We start from the raw sequence: 21,668 nt of genomic DNA on the forward strand, positions 1-21,668 counted from the left end.
CACCAGCCACCGAGGGGTTTCAGGGAGAAAGACGGAGAGATTACGATGGTGCGGTCTCCCTCTAGCCAACGATTCACAAAGCGCCACCACTGCTCCATTTCTACTTCCTGCAAAGCAACCTCAACCACAACTCTCTTCGCTCGCTCCACTCTTCCCACCCATCCTAGTAAACGCACACGATCGAGCAGTCGCCGAAGCTTTCGCAACCGTAACTGCTCGAAAACGGTCGTTCGCGCTCGCGGATAGCATACTTTCAGGGGGTGATGGAAGGGGAGCACGCTCACAGAAAGCACGCTCGATGCTGCAGCAAACTGCCCTTGCGGAGTAACCGTTTAACCGTCATTGCGTTCGGATCGGAGCGGTAGTTTTCTGTTTGACCGCTGACAGTCTCGCTAGCCGCATCGACGTGTCGTCGCGTGTCACGCTGTGCCAGAACAGGAGGCTTTCTTCTTTGATAGTGTTGGTGTGCCGCCCGTGCTCTAAGTGTAGCGTTTTTCGTAGAAAATGCTGCAGTTTGGTGCGTGAGATTTTTCCGTTTTTTTTCCTTTGCTTCGTTTGTGTTTGTCTTGTGAAGTTTGTGGACGCGCTTTATGCTGTGACTGATAATTTCGGAGCAGGATGAATGTTTCCATAGAGATTACCGTGAAGCTGGGCGGTGCTATTTTATGAGGATTATAGGAACGCTCGGCCCGGAACGGTTGCTTACTGCAGTGAAGGGGCAGTTGGGCCATAATTTGGGATTAGTTCGAGTGAGAGATAGTCAGTAACGCTGACATTACTTTGAGCTTTACTGAGGCCTATATAAAATGATATAATAAGCAGAAAACCTAATTCAATTAATAACCAAAACAAAGTGTCTGTCAGCCAATTAATTTCCACAAAATCCTGTTGCAAATAACAACGGAAGTGATAGCGTGCATTACCCCAAGCACACATCGTTTCTTGTGAGGCACCACACCACACCTGGTAATGCAGACAAGTTTGTTTCCGAACTGCATTTAATCAACCTGCACCGCGTGGTAGCGACTCTACGGGATAACTCCATGTCTGCAGATGGCGTAGTAGATCAACCACCAACGCTTTGTGTGATGGTGCAGTGGGCAAACAGCCGGAGCACAAAAGCAGCCCGAAAGTGATGCGACGTCGACGATAAGGTGGAACAAAAAAGTACAAAAACCCTTCCACAAAACCGTACCACGTGTGCAGCGGTGAGCGCGTGTGCGTGTGTATCGCTGTGTGTTTATGTACGAATTTTGTGGTGCAAAAGCGTCGCGAAAAGCCGAGTAAAGTGAGCGGTGAGCAAAGGAAAAAGTTCAAAGCCAGTGAGTGAGAAGGCACGAGGAAATCGCGGCAAGCAGGCAACACAAAAAGGAGGCCGAGTAAAAAAAAAAAACAAGGCGTATAGCGTAGAATAACTAGTACGAGAGCAAACGGATCCACAGACAGTAAGTATTGGTGTTTCGTTCTCGGTTCGGTTTGGAGGAAGCAAAAAAGGGGGTGCAATAGAATGCGAGAAATAGAGAGTGAGAGAAGGAGAGCGGGATAGCTTGTTCGTTCTTCTTTGCGCACCAGCAAGCCTACAGCACGGCACGTTCTCACGTGGTCAACCTTACCACACCGCAACACTGTTGCGTGTGTTTAACGCGTCGAGAACTTTTCCACGGCAACGTCACATGGCTGCTTCTGCAGTCGCGGCCCCGCTTCAGTGTGTGCGTTTTGTGGGCTTTCTTTCTTTTTCTGCTTTGTTTCGCGAACCGCAGCACACACCCCATTTGGCATCAGTCCATTGGCCTCGTCGTCTGGGTTTATACTTTCCCCCGAGGGGGAATGCGTCGTGTCTGTCCCCCCTTGCGAACAGTGAACGCGAAACGTAACACGAGTTCTTTTAGAACACTAGCGGCGAGGTTGTATGTGTGATTATTTCTCCCTTTTTCCAGTTTGAGTAAGCCCAACAGAACTTTTTTTTTCCTTATCACCATCAATCGGCGAACATGCAGCGCGCTTACTGCTAAGACCATTCAAGTATCGTGTTTCCCTTTACGGAACAGTTTCTCCCTAAGGAAAAATGGTGGCCTGATTTTGCCCCTCGCACGAGTGATGACTTTTCTACTACTCCTCCAGCACCTCCACTATTTGCCGTTGATTAACATAAGTGAGAAAATGAGACTTGATTCCGGTCCGTTAGAGCGCAACGTATCGAGAATCAAATTACGGGGCGTCTCCATGGCACCAGGCGCCTCCATTGCGAAGGGAAGGACGTACCCTAAGCGTCGCTTAGCAGGCAAGTCGCTGCGTTTGTCGCTCAGTACGTGTTTTGAGTTTTGATTTTCAATTGCCCACGCAATAATGCAAGCGAAATAACGGCTATAATACAGCTAAATATTTAATGATTTATGCTTTCGTTACTAATTCGCCAATAGAAGTGTCACAACGTCACCAATTGGAAATGGAAAAATATGCTGCTTATACTGCATCGTTTCTATAAGCAGCCGTAAGGAGGATGTGAACGTTGAATCAAGTGGGAAAACGTGATTGAATGACAACGAGGGTAATGGAACACAAAAAAAGATGTTCCTTCACGTGATAGAACGTTGTAGAGACGAGACAAGAACACACACACACACACACCAACCAGCTTTCTTTGTCTTTGTTTCCCCGATACGATCGCACGAATCTCCATAATCCCAATCAATCTATTCAAACAGTATCGATCTTTTGACACGTCCTTTCCGTCACTGCCAAGGGTGTGTATCGTAGGGGGGAAAAAAGGTAAAAAACGGGTACTTTATGCAGGGAGCAACAAGAATCAGATATCAAACAGTGGAGCTTTTTTTTGTTTTGTTTGCATGCATGGAGCAGTACAATGTAATTGAAGCATGCAATACGCCACCTGTAAGTGATGATACTTGTTTTGCAGCAGGTCTTTGAACCTGGTATCTTATTAGAATCGTGTTACAGAACATAATAGCACATGGCAATTTAATTAAATAAATACAAAAACTGTTCGGACTTCAGAAGAGAGAGGCAAACTAAGATAGGCATTCATGCATTGAAACATTGAAAACAAAAACCATAAAAAAGGCAAAAGCTTTCACAAGAAAAAAAAACCTCCAATAAGATGATTTATGAGCTTCGCTGGCAAAATGAAAGGCCCCTTTTCTGCTTACAGGCGAGTAAGCGTTACTGAGAAGAGAAAGTGTGCCCACAAAACATTCCACTAGATGCTTTTAGCTAATGTGTTTTGCCCTACAAAAAAGGAAGAAAAATACTTTCATTACTAGAAACGGCCAAAAGCGTGAAAAAAAGCAAACACCCAATCACTCGTTTCCACCATAACGCAGTGTGACTTGGGCCAGCGGTAAGCTACTTCGCACCAATTGACGGGAGCATCACATACGCTCTGCTGATCGCAAAATAATTAACCTATAGCAAAATAAACGACTAGAAGTAGGAGGAGTAAGCAACCGTCCGAGCAACGTCGGACCATCGCCAGATTGGCATCATCATGGAGGAGCTTTACTTTTTCTCCCCCCCTTTTACATCCCACATATTTGTTTGCCTCGAACCAGAAAAATGGTACCGAAGCAGCTGAACAAACACATTCGCTTCCTCTCCCGGCAGCGATGGTGGTGGTGGTGGTAGCGAGCAGGAGAGGTTGTACTTGATTTGTCAACATTTCCGTCCGTCAAGTGGCATCGAGTTTCAGTGGCATTTCAACCCAATGAATGATCAGCAAGAGATGGATTGAAGTCAGGAAGAAAAGTAGGTTAAAGCAAACATAAATAAAAAAAAGAAGGACTGTGAGTTGACAGCCTCATAAGACAGTTCCGGGTTCCGGGTGGAAGCAGTTCAATGGGTAGATAAATATAGTTTTCACTTGAATCACATTACCACGTCCTGTGCTGTGTGTTGATTTCCGAAGAGACAGCGGGAAGCGAAGCGCAATCGCAGTCATTTTCTCTGTTCATTAATGAAGCAGGAAATGTGCGCAAAATTGACCATAATTGGAAAACTTCCGGTACGAGCAACTGGTGAAACGGTACTACGATGGCTTGCAGTGTTCCGTATGAATAAGAGTGTAATTTTTAGACAAGAAAGCACCACCATCACCACGTGGGCGTTTATCTTCCGGGAAGTACCACTGGGAACGAAAAACCAGGCGGGAGGACGCATGGGCAAGGAAAAATTATCGATTTTCCCGCTTATCAGCTTGGCATTGGCCGGAATTGATAATCAGTTTCCTCTCAACCCTACTGCCCCGGTGCTGGCAAAGCTGTGCCACATCTACCCACACGTTCGTTCGTTCGTCTCGGCTGGCAGAGATAATAGCATTTTCCAGAACAATTTCCAACACACGACACGATGAGAATCTTGTGTGTCGTGAGTGCAGTGCAGCTTCTGGGTAAGAGTTTATACACCACATCCCGTCGCATCGTGCAGACAAAAGGCGACACATTATCCTGCAGGAGTTATCACGGCTGGGTTGTGTGTGTTTAAGTGTATGTTGCTGGGGAAAATAACCCGCCCAACGACTTGAAAGACGTCTCTGCATCATTTATAGCATACCCGACGCATGCACACACACACACACACACACACCCCGCAACAGAAGTGCCATCGAGACGAACTTTTCCGAGCCGGGCTGTGTACGAACTGGTGCTGCTTTCCTAAGTGTGGTTGACGTTAATAGTACTGCACCTGTGCTCGTGCAAGCCGTACTTGTGTCATACGTAGAGCCACGGTGCGGACGAAGCGCTTCACACGGAGCTGTCAGCACCTCGCTGCTGTGTGTGTAGCACAACTTCTAATTCTATTGCTTACTCAAAAAACTTCATCACAACTTATCATAACAGCCGCGTCTCCCGGGGGTTCAACCATGTACTGCTAACTTTGAACTCAGCTGAACGAAGAACCCGCCGCCCGCCGGATGTATGAAAATTCAGTTTACACTTTCTTGTGTTTTGTGCCTTTTTTGTTTTGTTTCATACTTTCCCTGTTGCAAACAACAAAAAAGGAGTGGGGCACGGCGCGCAAGAAGTGACGTTCGATTTGAATGACAATGTGTCGAGTGCACAAACACAAGTGTACATAAAAGCGAGCGAAATGGACGGACGGGAGGCCCTTCGATAAAATACTTTTCCGACACGTTTTCGCGTAACAGCTTCCCGGAAGTGTTTGCCCTCGGTAGCAAATGAATCAAAATGTAGTAAAAGTTGCAAAATCGAAACCTATTGAAAAGAGGCGCGGCATGGATGGGTGGAATGGAAAGGCACTTAATCCGCGAGGCGAACGGAAAGCAGCACGGATAAACATTTTTTCCCCGGTGCTCTATTGTTTATTGTAGGATATAATGAGATTTTTATGCCGATCAGCACCACCACCACAGAGAACGTGTATTGGTCCAGTTTCGACAAGTATTTCTGTCCATCGAACGATGCAATAAATAATGGTCTGTAGGCATATGCTACACGATCGCTAGCAGAGACCATCAAGCGAATTTGATAAATGTGCTCAACAGGACCCGAAACAGGAAAGCACATTGAACAAACATTTAACTTAGCCCTTGGCGAGCTAAATCACTTGAACTTGAGTTGTTTTTCCCCCTCCTCAAAAAACCACACACCAAAAAGATTTTCTGTTGTTCTTTTCCTCCCAGTTCATTTTCAGTACGGAAATTGTTAAGATGCGTGTTCATAAATTTCAAACACCTGAATGGAGTGGAGCAAAATACCGGAAAACAAAAGGAACGCGCGACAGCAGGGGGATGTGAAATATTGGCAAAAATTAAATCCATCATATCATGCCCGAACATTGCGTGCCGGGGTAGCATTAGGAAGAAAATGGGCACCCATAAAATAGTGGAAGAAGTTGGCACGGGGCGCTTTTAATAGCATCAGTACCGGACCATTAACCAGCAACGTTAAGAAGGGGACAGGAACGCGGGGAAAAAATGAGCAATATTAATAACAAACAGTTGACGCTTGACCGTACTGCATTTAATGCTGGACGAAAGAGAGCTTGTTCGTTGGTTGGAGAGGGCGCCGTGAACATAAACTTCATCCTTACTTGAAGTGGTAGCACATTGAATTTGATGAATGAATTGATTAGCAGCTTTACGGTTGCGGAAAAACAAGCAAACTCTTGCTCACAATCTGTTTTTTTTCTTTTCAAATGAGCAACGTTTCACACCATGTGTGACTTCTGCCCAGTAAAAGACACGGCATGTTGTTTTGCAGACAACAGGACACAGAAACCCAATCGTATCTTTTGATTGAATTTTCAAGCCATCGCCATCGTCGTGTTCGTTGCTGCGGATGGATTCACACAGCGTGGGCGTGAACCCTTTTCCCATTGATTGTGCCAATTGAAATCGTGCCTTCAGCCTGACGGGACAACATAATCGGGCTCATTATCGATGTATCTGCTACATCATCATCACCATCATCATCATCTTCGTATTCAGCATCACCCACACGGTGAACGAATCTCGCGTGGGCCGACCGGAATTGCTACAGAGCTTTATTTTGCAAAGGCTAGCTTTTTTGATTTCCGGTTCCGGTCGAGAAAGGACGCAGGACGAGGTGTATGATTTTGTGCCGAATGTCACCAGGGTAAAACCACACCGCGGGCAAGTGTGTTCCTTTTTCTTGCCACCTGTGCTTAACAATAAATCCCCTCGAGAGTATTGAGGCGGACAGAGAGAAACTGGAGGCGGATTTGACAAAACATTCTTCACCAGCAGGGCTCAGAAAAAAGGTCTTTGAGATAGCGAAGGCATTTTCATGTGGGATGGGTTTGTTTAGAGTATGTTTCTACTAGCTGAGCAACACACACACATGAAAAAAAAGATGGCAGCAGAAACATAAATCTTACATCACAAAGTTAACGTACACTCTCGGTTGTGTATGTGAGTGTCTGTGCCGGAGGTTTTAACGTGCGTATGGCAGCTTCCGGTGCGGACCGCCGCGAGAGGCGAGATTTAACAACATTTTCATCCGACCCGGTCGTCGCCCCCCACTTTGAAAGAGCCAACAAACCATACGGAGAGGTTCTCGTTGCAAAGAACACACACAAGAACACGATGACACATCTCACGCGGGCATGCCAAAAGGTGTGCAAAGGTGTGCTGGAAAGGAAAGGACCCACCTCAACGCACGCAGCCTTACGAGCCTGCGGTGCAATACGTCGTACTCGCAAGGGCGAAGGAAGCTGTCACTGACAGGATGAAGATTTGCTGCTACGCACTGTGCTACGTGTGCACCTGCTTCTTGCGCTTGCTGTCGGAAACGTTCAAACGTTACCTAGGCTTGCCTGCGCTGGTACAGGAAACACCCTCCCCGGTAAGCGTGGTGGTGCGCAATGATTTCGTTATGATTTCGTGCCGGTTTAATGGTACCAAAATAAATAACCTTATTTTATGCCCCACGGAACAGTCAATGTAATTGCAAGCTTGTACAAGTTTTACCCTATTTATCCTGGCCAAAGTGACTACAGAGTGTCATTTAGATACAGTTTACTCAAAGTAATCGCGATCGATAAAATGATCCAAACCAACACAACTTTTTTTTCGTAAAATTGGGCGCCTTTGATCCACTTCATACAAAATAATTCCTAGATAGAATAATTAGTTGATTGCCTGTTTTAGCTGAACTGTTTTTAACCATTTTCTCGCAAATTTTTGCTGCTGTTAAAACCCTTGCAAATTCCGAGCCCAAAAAGGGTTTGATGTGAATATTCTTTGAAATTTACCTTATCCACTTCAAAAACACATGCAGCATCACAGGCGGATTCCACGAAGCGTCCAAAGCCTCGTCCGTTAAAGTCTGTGTGTAACATCGTTGATTGCACCGAGCAGATTTCGCGTTCATAGTTCATACGGTTTAGATTACACACTAGCGGCAGTAGCAGCAGCAGCAGCAGCAGCGAGCGTTACTTTTCCCTACCTATGAAGTTCAGCTCAAAAAAGGTAGCACACCGTGTAAAACTGAGTGTAGGACTAAATTGCACCGTGTCAGTAGTGAAGCCCGTTGCACTCTAAACGCACACCGACAGAGAACATGGGGGAACATGTGGAACAGTTTTGTGATTTTTGCACCGTAAGCTTTTTCCCACTTTTGAGATAGCGGACGGCGGACGAACGGACCATGGACCCCGCGAGTGGTAAAACAGATAATCATAAACGGGGGGGCTTTTATTCCAGGCGTACCCGTGACCCCGCGGTACCCCCGTGGTATCGTTCTGTACGACCTTCGCTACTACTCTTCTCATTTCCGGCGAGCCATCCAGAAAATGAGTTTCCCACCAGCCCGTAGTGCCTTTACCCCAGTGGCCGTTGCTATATAGAGCAAGATGCGATTTTTTGTTATTTTTCAGTGCTCCTTTTATACCACCAGTTGATAGTTGGGCCGGAGCGTGGAGGAAGTGTTTATGAATTGCACTACACTAACTCGACTAGGGGAACCTTAATTATACTTTACGAGAAGCTTGCTTTACACTACCGTCTAAAGTGTGCCTGGAGAGCATCCCGAATGCCGTGGCGCTGGGTGGTGGTGCGCATCGTACCGAATAAAATGAATGTTGCAATAACCGTAAACAGGCGTAATGCGTTTTATTGCGCTCACGTCAAACTTAATATAAAGCGTTCGGTTGTAACGGCGTTCACTAAAACCTTGGTTCCGTGCCGTGCAATATTAACGCCATTTAAGTAATGAATCCTCGCGCCGGGGAGGGGACGCCGCCACACACGCTGACAAAGTGTCATTCGGATCGAATTGAATTGAGCGTGCGAGGGCAAAACGACGATAACTACAGATATCTTTCAGGATATCTACAGGACAGACAGCACACAGAGAGCATGAATCACGTTTACACACAAACAAACACACTTTTCCCTTCTAGCGGGTCTGACACAAACATGTTGGACAATTAGATTTTCGACGAATCGTTATTGTCGCCCGCTCGTCCGTTTCATCTTTAATGAAAGCTAATTACATTTCACGGACATTCGGCAAACATCCCATTTCGCGGGAGCAGCTTGTGTTGTGGGTAAAAGACAGAAAAACCCCCAGTTTCCTTTGAGCTTTCCAGCAACTGACATCGTTTTATTCATGTTTTACTCAAGTCAACTGTATTTGTGTCTAATTCCAACGCGCCCGAGATTCGATTCACAGCCTCTAACAAAGTCAGAAATAGCCGGCTTACTAATTTTAAGCACAACAAACGGTTCGTTCCCTCATTCCTGAGCCCTGAACTGTGTGATGAAATAAATTAAAATTTATTCCATCCCGTCTTCCACAGCCCTCCCCAGCCAGGTTACAGTTTGATTGTGCAGAGGCTTTATTGTGCCATTGATGTTTTCGGAAAATCGGCATCGCAAGGCTTCACCAGCGCGTGGCTTTCGTCTAATATGCTTCCACCAAATCACCTCCCAAATAGCGACACAACTGCCAACGCAACGGCGTCACTGGCAAACGGGTGGCAACAGCCAACGTTGCTCCATCGCAAAAGCGCTACGGGGATTGCCGAGGAAATGGGGCTAAAGACTGCGTGAGGAATTAATATCTTAACTCGATTAGGAATTTACGGCCTGCCGGCCAAAGTTTCGTTTCAATACCGGTGGGATAGAGGAGTAAGGCGAAGTCATTCAACTTCCTTCTTTGTGTCGCTACTACTGGTTATTGTATTTGTGGGCGATCATTTTCATCCCAGTTGGGGTTTGGTTCCCACTTCGCTACTTCCTTGTTGACGTTTTCAAGACAGCAGTAGTACCGCCTTGTTCTCTTTTTTTAATTTCCCATTTCTTCCTTTCATCTCTCTCTCTCTCTCTCTCTCTCTCTCTCTCTCTCTCTCTCTCTCTGTCTCTCTCTCACACAGCAAAAGGGCACCCGAATGGCACGAATAGCGGACGACAGTGACTTCGAAGCGCTGAAACGACTGGTCGACAATCACGACGGCTGGACGCTGGAGCTGTCCAAATCCGACACCGAGGTGTACACGCGCCCCGTGCCCGGCTGCAACTTCAACATGGTCAAGATCCACACCGAGTTTGCCGACGTCACCGCCGACATCGTGTTCGACGTGCTGCACGATCCCGACTACCGGAAGGTGTGGGACTCGCACATGCTCGCCAGCGAGGAAATCGGCATACTGAACGTCAACAATGACGTCGGTTACTACGCAAGTGAGTGATACCGAGCCCGTCGACACACTTCCAGCACTGTGCGCATTTAATCGCTTGATTAATGATTGCGGGGAAGGGAGTGCTGCGGGGGGAGAGAGGGAAGATTTTGGTGAAATGTTTCGGGAAAAAGGTGTTGTTATTCGCCCACGGATACGCGAGATAAAGCGTTCGATAACGTACTTGATGGGGCCCATAAACCGAACACGCGCTTATCGGGCCCTGTTCGTTTCGCTTGTCTGATTTCAGCTTCACGGTGCGGCCAAGGCGGGGGTGGGGGGGGAACATAATCCTCTGCAGTTTGGAGGAGGTGGTGTTTTCCATTCAACACCCAACGCTATGTTTTCTTTTATTTTTTTTATTTTTTGTTAGCCGAGTGAAGGTCCCATTAAGCCTAACGCTTTTAATACGTCATGAGAGAGTCCCATTTTCACCTTCGCAGCGACGGTGGCGTTATCGGGCCACTTTTTGCCTCCCCATCCCAGAGGTGATTACGCGAGTGGTGAGGTCGTAAAGCCCAATTTCACCGACCATGATCAGACTCGATGACGACCCTGGGCCGCCGGCCACTTTGCTGGGGAAGCGAGAGCTTTGGGGTTGCGAAGCGAAAGCGCACCTTTGCTTTATTTATTCACTTGTAGCACAACTTGCGTCAGCCTTTGTATGTGTGAGTGTGTTCGTAGCAAACCAGTTAAACCGACCTCCCTGCACCTCAGAGCTTCCACCCATAAATGGTACCGAATTCGCGGAAGGTTCTAGCGAAGGAGGAAGACTTTACCCGAAATGGGGACTTGTGTAAATTAATTTTTCATAACACCTGTACATTCTCGTGTTTGCGGAAAACATACCAGACACGGGCCGGGGGCACGGGTAACGCAGATTTACACACCATTAGCAGGCTGAGTTCCTCCATCTTCATCATATTCGCCCAGCTGGCGTAAGGGTAATAACATTTGCAGCTTCTAAGCGAGCACAGCCGGTTGTGCTAATGCGGGAAAGCCACGGGTGAAGGTTTTAAGATCAGCGCCCCAAGATCAGCAGGATGTGTGGCTTTTTTGGCCGGAAAAACATTAGCACAATCCGTTCCACAAACAGACAGGTAATATGACCTACGTCACAGATGACGTTAATGTGCGATGTGGTTTAACCTGGGCTGATAATTTGCCAACAACCTGACGGGAAACGTGAAACCCATCGCGAGGTGAACCTAGACAAGCTCTGCTTACTACTCACAATTAATTGATCTTTATTTACCACGCAAACCCCCCCCCCCTCAAGCTGTGCTTTAAATTAATTTGAAATTATTACATCGTGCCGAAATTACCCGAGCTAAGCCATAATCACCGAAAAGCGCTTCCCGGGCAAAGTTTCAGGCTGGAAAAGTTCACGATCGGAACGAAATTTACCACAAGAAATGTAAAACCAGCGCTGCACGAGAACGAAACTTTTGCACTTGTACTTGCGCCAGCATAAAACTTGCAAAACCCCACTCGCACATCCGCTACACAACGAGGCAGCGAAAGATCTCCCACACAAACGCGAACGATACAAACACAGCGTTGTGTGCAAGGCAAGGTTTTGATTTCGATTCCTTCCGCGAACATCTCCTCGCAGCATCACACTTTATCTGCCGACATGTACTTTTACAAGTCTTTTGATTTTGCTTCTTCTCAGCATAAAGATACTAATCAGAAATTCACACACACACACACACGAGGAGTAAAACAAAACCGGCTCGGTCCCAAAGTCGGTTCAGCTTCTCGTGCCCGGAAGCATGTGTAAATGTGTTCCAACCACCACCACCGCCATCAGCCATTTCTGTCACGCCCCGGGAGTGTGTAAGATTGAAGTATGTAAATTGGTTTAAACTGCTTGGGATTTTACTTTGCTTCTCGAGACGCATCCTCTTCCCTCCTTCCAGTCGGAAAAACGAACGGATCAGTGAACACCGATAATACGCATCTGTAACAACAACGTTTTGTGAAAAGCACAGCGTTAAGCAGCCCGAGCGAGGCAGGTATTTCAGGAAATGGTTCGCATTTGGTACACCGGTAGAGAGTGCTTCATTATTTGTGGAGAAAATTGATGAATGTTCCGATTTGTAAGCAGCCTTAAGGTTCGTCTTAACGCTCTGCTGGTTCGTTGGCTGGTTACAATCATTAATAATGCCGGAATGTCCTTAAGGACCTAAAGCTACTAGTAATGACAGCAAGCAAGCTGTTAAATTGATGGAAATTCTATTTTGTAACCAGGGTAACCGGAAAGTTCTTTCGCTCTTGTCTTTTATCCTGGTCACGTCACCAATTACGAAGGTCTCATAATCAGCCAAACAGAACGTTTCATTTTGATGTATTTTTCCAGAAGTATAGAACAAGTTTAACGGGATTTCAACCAACTAAAAAGGCAAAGAATAAATAAATCTTTTATTTTTTATTCATAAAGGAAAACATCTTACCACACACAAAATTATCGCCAAATTTTCAACGAAGATTTTTGAATCAATTTCATTGAAAACGTTGCAAACCACCCAAAAAGCCTTTCCCTACTAAGCCTTAACCATTTTAATCCACCATAATGGTACGCAAATCCGGGACGGCGGTTCAAGCTGTCTTCAAAACCCTCCAAAACGATTGAAAAATCATTTCCCCTGAGACCAAGCAGGCCGCTTGTAAGTTGATTGGGATGCCTCACTTATCCCTACTTTGAAGCAATCTTTCGATGACCCGGCAAAGCGTTCGGGCAATGCCCTCGGAAAAAAGGTTGTTGAGAATATTGTTTAATATTGTAGCCGGTAAGCTTTCATCCGGGCAAGCCCACGGAAAAGTAGACCCGCTTGCTTCCCTAATCTGTGTGCCCGTCGAACCGGTGTGTTGTGCTTGATTATTTTCGAACACAAACGATCGTGTCGTCCGATGAGACAAATGGGGTGATGAAAATGTTCTCTTCCTTCTCCGTCTTGGTGTGCCCTGATTTTGAAGGATAATCGTGAAACGTAGATCCAACGACCGACGACCCGTTTGGTTGTGCAGCAAATATAGGCAGCAAGAGGAAATGGAGCAAAGCTGGACTACATTCAACAAGGAAACGAGGGTAAATGGGAAACATTCCAGCATTCGGGCGGTTTCCTAGACCAAGGCGATTTCCTCGCCGCCCCAAAAAGGGAGTCTAAAAATAACGCAATACCTAACCGCACTTCGCTAAAAGAGCTAAAGATAAAACACAGGCACGATCTTAATTGAAACCAGCGGTGCGCTTCGTTACCGGTCGCGAACCAGCGTGAAGTTTACTTTAGCCTTGCCCATCCTTCCTCCCATTTGGCTTATCTCTCTTCTTCCGCTTCTGTGGCTGGATTTTGTTTTTATCCAACGAAACTTTCAAGAATGCTTGCGGCGGTAAGTCTTGTGCTTTTCGCACAACACCACTCCAATCTATATATTGTTACCGCTTTGGGAGGGATTTAACAAGCGAACATGAAACATCATGCCTAGGAAATATGGTACCGGGGAAATGCTACACGAAACGGCACTTTTTTGCTGGTGTGCCCGGGACAAGCGTGCCAGTGTTTCTTGTGAGTGCGGGTATTGTTTTTTTTTGTGCGTGTGTTTGTTTGCCGACCGCCACACGGCGGAACCGAAAGGACATTATTTACGGTATAAAATTACTCGTCTTGTTAGCCAGAAACTGAGCATGATTGATCCGTTACATGCTTTTTGCTGATGGCTGTGAAGCAATTTAAGAGTGCCGGGGAATTCTCACAAACCGCCAAGGTTTTTTGTTCACGAATATAAGCTGTAGAAGAAAAACATAATGAGGAACAAGCTAGGATGATTGTCATAATAAGGTTTTGAAAAACAATTTCTCGGAATGTAACTCGTGGTAAATAAAGAAACTGATATTGGTAAGCTGAGTATTCCACTGTATTTGTACAGGTTGAAGCAGTTTTAGTAGGTACAACATGTTTATACCTTCTCCTAATCAAATATAACCTTGAAGGATAATATTGTTTGCGACAATAACGATTACAGTTGATTTAATTCCATCAAACGAATCGCATGAGTATGTGGAAGTAATCAGAAGGCTTTCCTAAAAGCTGTTCTTCCTGAAGCCTTTCCATGCAACACACCGATTTATTCCATCACAGTGACACACGTACACAGTAACTATGATACAAAAATTTCGAGTGGATTTAATCCTTACACACGCATCATCACTTTACGCTCCTTCCTTCTTTCAAGCCAATTTTCCCTCTCGCTCGATCAAGCGGCCATCGCAAAGGTTTCTCGTAAACCGATTAATGGAGCAGAATATTCTTGGAACCGCTCAAATCTAATAACATCATCCTCCCCCTCCCGGGTGAAGTAGGGTCAAAAGCAGGAGGTTTCTCTGGTTGAGCTGAGCCGACCGACCCTACTAGTCCGGCCTGGGCGCTAAAGAGAGGGCTAAGGGATGCGAAACCCAACGAAAACCACAAATTGAATTTACAGCCACATAGCATTGCAGCAGTGTACGACGGGCAATCGACGCTATATTACACAGCGAATCAGGCGGTGGTGGTTTGTGGCTGCTGTTCAAATTTTCCCGCTGATGCTGTTGGTTTTGGTAGCAACATTTTGAAATGTGCCGCAGGGACATAAACGAAGGAAGCAACCAAAAGAAGATGAGCTTTTTTGGGGACGGTATGCAAAACCACGACTAAATTTCCTCTCCACTGTGCTAATTGATCTTTCGGGGGGAAGATTCTTGCCAAGATAAAACGGCTTTCCACCCTGGAAAAAACAACTATAAAGCTGTCATCTGGGTCTGGGTTTGGGTAGCTGCTTGATTTCAAGGTCAAAGTTCAAACTGTACATCCGAGTATATTAAAAAGTAAAAACACAAAAAACAAATGCCAATCTTTCAGCGAAATAAAATTAACAAACATAAGCGAATAAAGATTGATACTTTTTGCTTAACACTCGATCGCCCGCTTCAATACCGAAGCCGCCGCAGGGAGTTTCTGTTATTTAATACAAAACACTCGCCAAAAAAAAGCAGAGGAGCAACAAAAAAAACTGTTTCTCCGTCTTTTGTGTTTCGAACTTTCGAACATCCTTCGAGGTGCGATACACAGACGTCCGCGCTCCGGGGGGCCTCATATTTCATGCACACCAGTGGATTAGCATCGGTTTCATGAATTTCTCTCGTGTTCTTCTGTGTATGGCGATGATGCATCATCCATGGTAGGGAAAGGGACAGCGCGGGGTATCTTTTCGCATAAAATGTGGAATAATATCGTTTGATTACTCTATTAGCATACTAAACCCCGCATGACTCGATATTATTCATACCAGCTCGAGCGATAGTAAAAAGACACATGAGCAGGAGATGAGCAAGTGTGTTTTTCCTGCATTTTCCCATAAATAATACAATTCTAATAAGCTTTATTATATGGCGCAATTATTGCTCCAGACTTAGAAAATCCCAATCTATTCTCCTTTTTTGATGCTCCGGAATTACAACTTAAGTTTAACAACAGCAAATCATCAAAACGTTGGAAGTACGGTTCCTCCAGAAGTTCGTTTCCCATCACGGCAAAATAACGAGCCGAACGAGCCCGCCCAGGAACATATACATTTCCCTGCGGGATGTTTTTCAAACTGAAATAAAAAAAGTTAAACTTCCGCATGTCGTAATTTAAACATAACGCTGAAAACTTTGTCAATAAAGCATTACACTTTTGCCATTTCCCCCGAGAGGTGACAGAGACAGGACAGCAGTCACTTTAGCACTTACGGAGTCGTTGTAGTCGATAGAGAAACTTCCGACTCCAGAATGATACGTTCATATATATAACATGGTAAAACAGATTTTTACGAACCATCTATCTAATGGTGTCGTTGCCATTTCACGCACTTAATTGATGTAATGCTCCATTAATACACCTTTCTTTAAATCGTCCAAACCTCCTTCAACCCACTATCAACACGCTTCAACGCTGTGAAATTAGTGTGATCAAGTATTTATGCCACATTTCCCGTGCTTTGCAAAAAAAGGCTCCCGCAGCACTCATTTACAGGGTTTGGCCAAAAAAAAAATAATCTCAACCATGTTTTTAACCATTTAACAATATTTACCCTGCTGCGGTATGCGCGGCGCCCTTCGACATGCTTCGAAGAAAGCCACTTGAAGAATAACTCGCCGAACGAGCTGCTGCTGGGTAGAATGTAATGGCGCGCGGTAGGCTCTAGCACCAGGCAGGGGGGCTTGAAAAACATTTTACGAGTTTATTAAACCTCGATATAGCGTGCCTCGGCGTTGCGGTGCCTTGGGGCCTCTATCGTCGGTGTTTATTTGTGCTTAGGGGGAGTTTCCCTTTTTTTACCAGTCTTCGCCACAGCCACTGGAGCAGCAAGTGAGGCAAGGTGAAGAATGTTGAAGTGAAGGCCGATTGCATGCATTAAATACTTGGCATTTTAATGGTGCCATCGAAGAAGTATGTAGCTTTGCAGGGTAGGGTTGTAATACTTCTCGCTAAATTTATCGTTCACCTTAGCATGTTTTAGGAAAGGCGTAAAGTAAAAAGCTTCAGCGAATAATCAAACTTGGCAAAGCTTTGTACACACTCCACAGCTCAAAAATCAATACTGCACCAGCGACGATCACCATGCAATTAGCTTTAATGAAGGGAAAACATTCACACCCACACACCCAAAGTTAATTAAAATCATCGCAATGTTTACCGACAGTAAACGGCATTGGTGAGGGCTAATAAAACCGCCCAATATTCGCCCGAATGTATGGTTTATTCGCTCACGTGAAAAGCACGCTCAAAGCGCTGCAATATTCAAACCCACCCTCTGCCGCTAAAAACCGATTTTGTTTTATTTCTGCAACTTGACTTTTCACCTTCGGCCCCCACTCGACGTGCATTTTGTGGTCTTTTTTTGCATTTCCCTCATGCTCTGTGTACTGTATTGAATTACGTGAATTAGCATTTTCCCTATGCACGACACGGCAGGGAAGCATGGGAGAATGCAAACAGGGACAGCAGGGACGTGTTCCTATGCCACAGTAAATTCATGTTTCATTCATGGTTCATAAAAAAACACACCGATTGTCTGAACTTTCTGGCTCACATCATAGGTTGTGCTTGTACTTTTTGTTGCACCTAAAACTTCCCATGCAGTCTTCTGTGATGGTGTGGTGCAACGCTGTGATGGATTTTTTTGCTGCTGGAATGTTAAAAAAGACCATATCAATATTGCGAATTTATGAATATGGAGCAATTTCAATGGACGGGCCAGACGCGACCAAAAGGACATCAAAACATGTTTGTTTTAAAAAACGACATTGAGTACATATTTCACAGGCACTTTTCGGCCAAATTTAACAAACACTGCCGCTCTAACGAGAATCTATTGCAGTTCCCATTATTCGAGCGCTGCAAAAGCACTTATTTATGCCATCGCCGATGGTTAAATATACATTGCTTTGTATTTTTAGCCTCCCCAACACGCCACACTCCATCCTTCATACGCGTGCTCATTTTGCATTTGGATGCAAATTGAAACGCTTTCTTCTGGTGTGTTTTACCTTCGCTTCGTATGAACAGCAGAACAACGCTACATTTGCGATGCAAAGTGAATTTGTTTCGATGAACGAAGCTCGTACCACAACTGTTACTGCGTCTCCCGTTACACATGGTGTATCATTTTGATATGGATGCGGGAAGAGAGGAAAGCAAAAGGAAAACAAAGCGTGTATGGTGAATAATTTTCCGTTTTTTTTGTTATTGCTCTCCCCCTGATAGTGTCCTGTCCACCGCCCCTCAAGCCGCGAGACTTTGTGCTGCAACGATCGTGGCTCGACACGGGGCCCCAAGGCGAACAGATGCTCCTTTCACGCTCGGTCCCCCACAAGAACTATCCTCCCAAGAAGGGTTACGTACGGTAGGAACAATATTTGCACAAAACGCTCGTGTCGCTCTTACGTTGTCTGTCGCGTTCTAATGGTTCACCTTTTTGCTAATTAATTTCCCCTCCCTTCCATTCTGTTTGCTATCCCAGCGCGATGTCGTACATTACCGGATTCGTACTGCGAACGAACGAAAACTCAAAGACTGGCTGTATACTTAAGTACGTGGCGCACTGTGACCCGCAAGGTACGCTGCCGCCCTGGCTCGTGAACAAGGTAACGCACACGCTCGGACCGCGCATGGTAAAGGATCTCAAGAAGGCGGCCCTCGGGTACCCGGGCTGGAAGCTGACGCAGCCCCATCTGCGGAAACCCTGGCGCTTTCCGGAGGAGATTCGCTGTCCACGGATATCGATCGATGATGTAAGCGAGAGAAAAACACAAAAAAATATGTCCCATTACAGTAAATTAATGATTATTCTTTTTGTTTCCTCTGCACAGTGTCTCGATACGGTAACAGTTCCACTCGCGCTACCACCAGCAGCTACAGTTTCCAGCCCGAAAAGTGCTCCCAGCCAACAGGCGTCACCCATCACACCGCAACCTCCAGCACAGCGAAAGCTACCCCAGCTCAAAACGCAAACCAACGGTCGCGTGCTGCCGATACTGCACAAAAAGGCCCAATCGACACCCTCCTCGCCCGTGGTGGAGGAGGCCAAATTCCCCAAGCGAGACGATCTGAAGGAGCTGCTGGAGGAGAAGCGCAAGGACGAGAAGAAGAAGCAGAAAGATACCAAGGAACCCAAGGGCAAGGACGGAAAGGAGGGCCTGAAAAGCAGCAAAGAGCTGGAAAAGGAGGCAAAGGCGGCGGCCAAGGAGAGCAAAAAGCTTAGCAAAGCGGCGGCCAAGGAGGCGGCCGCTGCCGAGAGCGCACTGGCCAAGAAGGAGAAAAAGGAAAAGGGTCTCACCAAGCGGAGGTCGTTGTTGAATTTGAAGTTTTAGTTAGTTGTAGTTGGAAAGCGGGTTAGAATGTTGAAGGGTTGAGGGTTGTTGGAATGGATTTGCAGGCTATCAGTATTATGCATCGAAACGGGAACGACGGAGGAATGTATGTACAATCGAATGTAAAATCAATCAATCGCCCGACGTGAAAGCGCTCCTTCCTTAAGCAGGAGAAGAGAGGAGTTTAAAAAAATGAAACAAAATACAATAATCGAACGATACGAGCACGGAAGAACGTTTTAAAAGCTTTCGTGAAAAACAAATCTACGAGATTTTTAAAATAACAACTGAAAACGAGTAGAGAAGTGTTTACCTTGGTAGAGCAGCAGAAGCAAGGTCGGTTGTATCTTTACATTAGCGATCATCTTTTGCGATCAGATTTATGCACGTACACTACACCATTAAATAGATCTAATCTAATGGAGAAGTATTTGGAGCAGCTTAGTTGTATCAGAATTTTAGCTGCTTTCCTTATTCATTTAAAACAATGTACGTAATACTCATCAAATTATTACCAAAAAACATTACATTTGGCACCTTACTGCTTGTTTCATGATGATTTTAATGATTTCGATAACTCTTTAAACTAAAATCCTCTTTCAAAGCATCGATTTTATGTTGCAAAACAAAGTGTGCTCGTCTGGTCATTAACATTATCTCAACTCCAGTATCAATGCTTCTCAAAACTTTGATGTAAATAAAGGTCAATAGCGACTAGATATCTAACACAACATAAGAACTTCCTTTTCTCCACAGGAGTAAACCGTAAACTGTAAATGTGTTGTTAGAACCGTGTTGTTGAGGATAGAGGTATAAAATAAAAGTAGTAGTATAAACTGTACATCTTGTTTGAAAAATGAACCACAAACGAACATAAACAGCCATCGGAAACAACGTGATAACATACTTAGAGAAAAGCCTAGTCGCACACCGTTACACCGTTACATATGGGTGAACGCGTTACGAATATGTGCTATATACTAACAAAAAAAACTGTACTAAACCTTCTAAACCTGTGTACTGTGGTACTGAGTGAGACAATTCGCAGTTGATGATACGAAAAAGAAAAAAAAGACGAACCTTTAAAGGGCAGACGAATAGAAGAGCCCGGTGCGGATGGTTTATAGATAGCCAAACAGCAAATCGAGGCGCGAAAGACAATTAGTGCGTAAGACTTTTCCACTACCGCTACACCATACAAATTACAATGAAACTGTAAGTCTCCCCCTCCCTTTCCTGTGGCCTTTCTTCCCACTTTCTTCAAATTGTAAGAAATAACTTTATGAGAATAACACACACACACAAAAACCTATCAGACTTGTAGACTGTAAGTAAAACAATATGGGAGGAAATAAAACCCTAGCTAGGAGCTAACCAATGATGAAAACATAGAGTATAAGACAGACAGGAGGGGCGAATCAGAGCGGCAGAGAGAAAGAACCACACACACACAGATTTTTATCAAAGACGAACCAATTACTGTCGCGTTGTGATTAGTCAGAGCAAAACCTAACACAGAAGAAGTTGTATATAATTTCGCCTAATCTGGAGCCGATTGTGTTGCGAATGTGAGTGCATCTTGCTTTGCCTCGGAATAGAAATTCGCAACATTTACATGATCTTAGCGCAACGGAGTCAATCAAATTCGCACTTCCAATTCGCTGGTGTGCAAGGTGTGCAGGCCTCATTGAACTACACTAACATTAGCCAACAACATGCAGATTGTTCCCCGCCCTTTTTGCTACCATCTCTGGAACTATCTCTTTCCAATCAATGGACACAGTTTTTAATTGTAAGTGTATGTAAGTGTATGTATGTGCGTGTGCTGTATGTATGTCAGTTGGTAAAGTTATGTATTTTTCGTGTGAAGGGTTTACACCACTCATTGTAATGGTTGATTAGCAGCAGCAGCAGACTGACTGACCGTAGAGTGTGTGACATTAGTGGAGCGTTTAGGCGAGTAGGTAAATTGCTCCAGTGGGTGCACCTGTGTGCACCGGAAGGGGGGATTTTTTGGGTGGGCTCGATCCTAGGCACGCAACAAGGAAACTCCCATTTGCTGTGTAATTACGTTGAAGTTGTAGGTTGTTGAAATAAAATCAGTCAAAAGCCGATTGTGTTGAATTGAACTTCGTTATGTGCTCAGATTGCTTACCACGACATGATGACCAAGACTGTTGAAACATATTATGCTCTCTCGCTTACACTGATTGTATCTGAAATGTGCTCATAATCCTCAACCATGGACAAAGCGCCACAGAACGCCCTCAATCAGAACAAATATGCGAAACGCCAGCTGTCGCGCTGTTAATGACCCTGCACAGCAAACACAAATAAGGCTGGCAAGCAAACAAACGCTGGATGAATATTTCATCCGGAAGCGTTGCCTCCAGAGCGCGGCTGAACTGGTTTGCTGGGTGGTGACTGCACGAAAGAACTGTGGCAATTGAGGGACCCAGCACAGAGCTGCTATACACCTTTCGTCGTCAGCAACAGCCATTTATTACCGCGCATGTTGTTAAATCATTCTACGCTCAACCCTATTTCACTCAAGTGCCACGTGCCTTTGGGGACTAATATGCAAAATGGATGACCA

At 45.3% G+C, this 21,668-nt stretch overlaps 2 protein-coding genes across 3 annotated transcripts in view; one reads left to right on the plus strand and one right to left on the minus strand.

Annotated features, from left to right (window-relative positions):
- Nucleotides 1-21,668, minus strand: part of LOC121595590 (phosphoglucomutase-2) — a 58,307-nt gene that overhangs the window by 12,579 nt on the left and 24,060 nt on the right. The gene's annotated exons all lie outside the window — the stretch shown is intronic.
- Nucleotides 331-21,201, plus strand: LOC121595594 (START domain-containing protein 10-like). Its single transcript, XM_041919675.1, has 5 exons — nucleotides 331-1,445; nucleotides 9,874-10,180; nucleotides 17,967-18,105; nucleotides 18,223-18,493; nucleotides 18,572-21,201. Exons 2-5 carry the CDS (start codon nucleotides 9,889-9,891, stop codon nucleotides 19,070-19,072), a joined length of 1,203 nt encoding a protein of 400 aa, XP_041775609.1. The 5' UTR covers nucleotides 331-1,445; nucleotides 9,874-9,888; the 3' UTR covers nucleotides 19,073-21,201.

Source organism: Anopheles merus, chromosome 3R (assembly GCF_017562075.2).
Source record: "Anopheles merus strain MAF chromosome 3R, AmerM5.1, whole genome shotgun sequence".
NCBI lineage: Eukaryota > Metazoa > Arthropoda > Insecta > Diptera > Culicidae > Anopheles > Anopheles merus.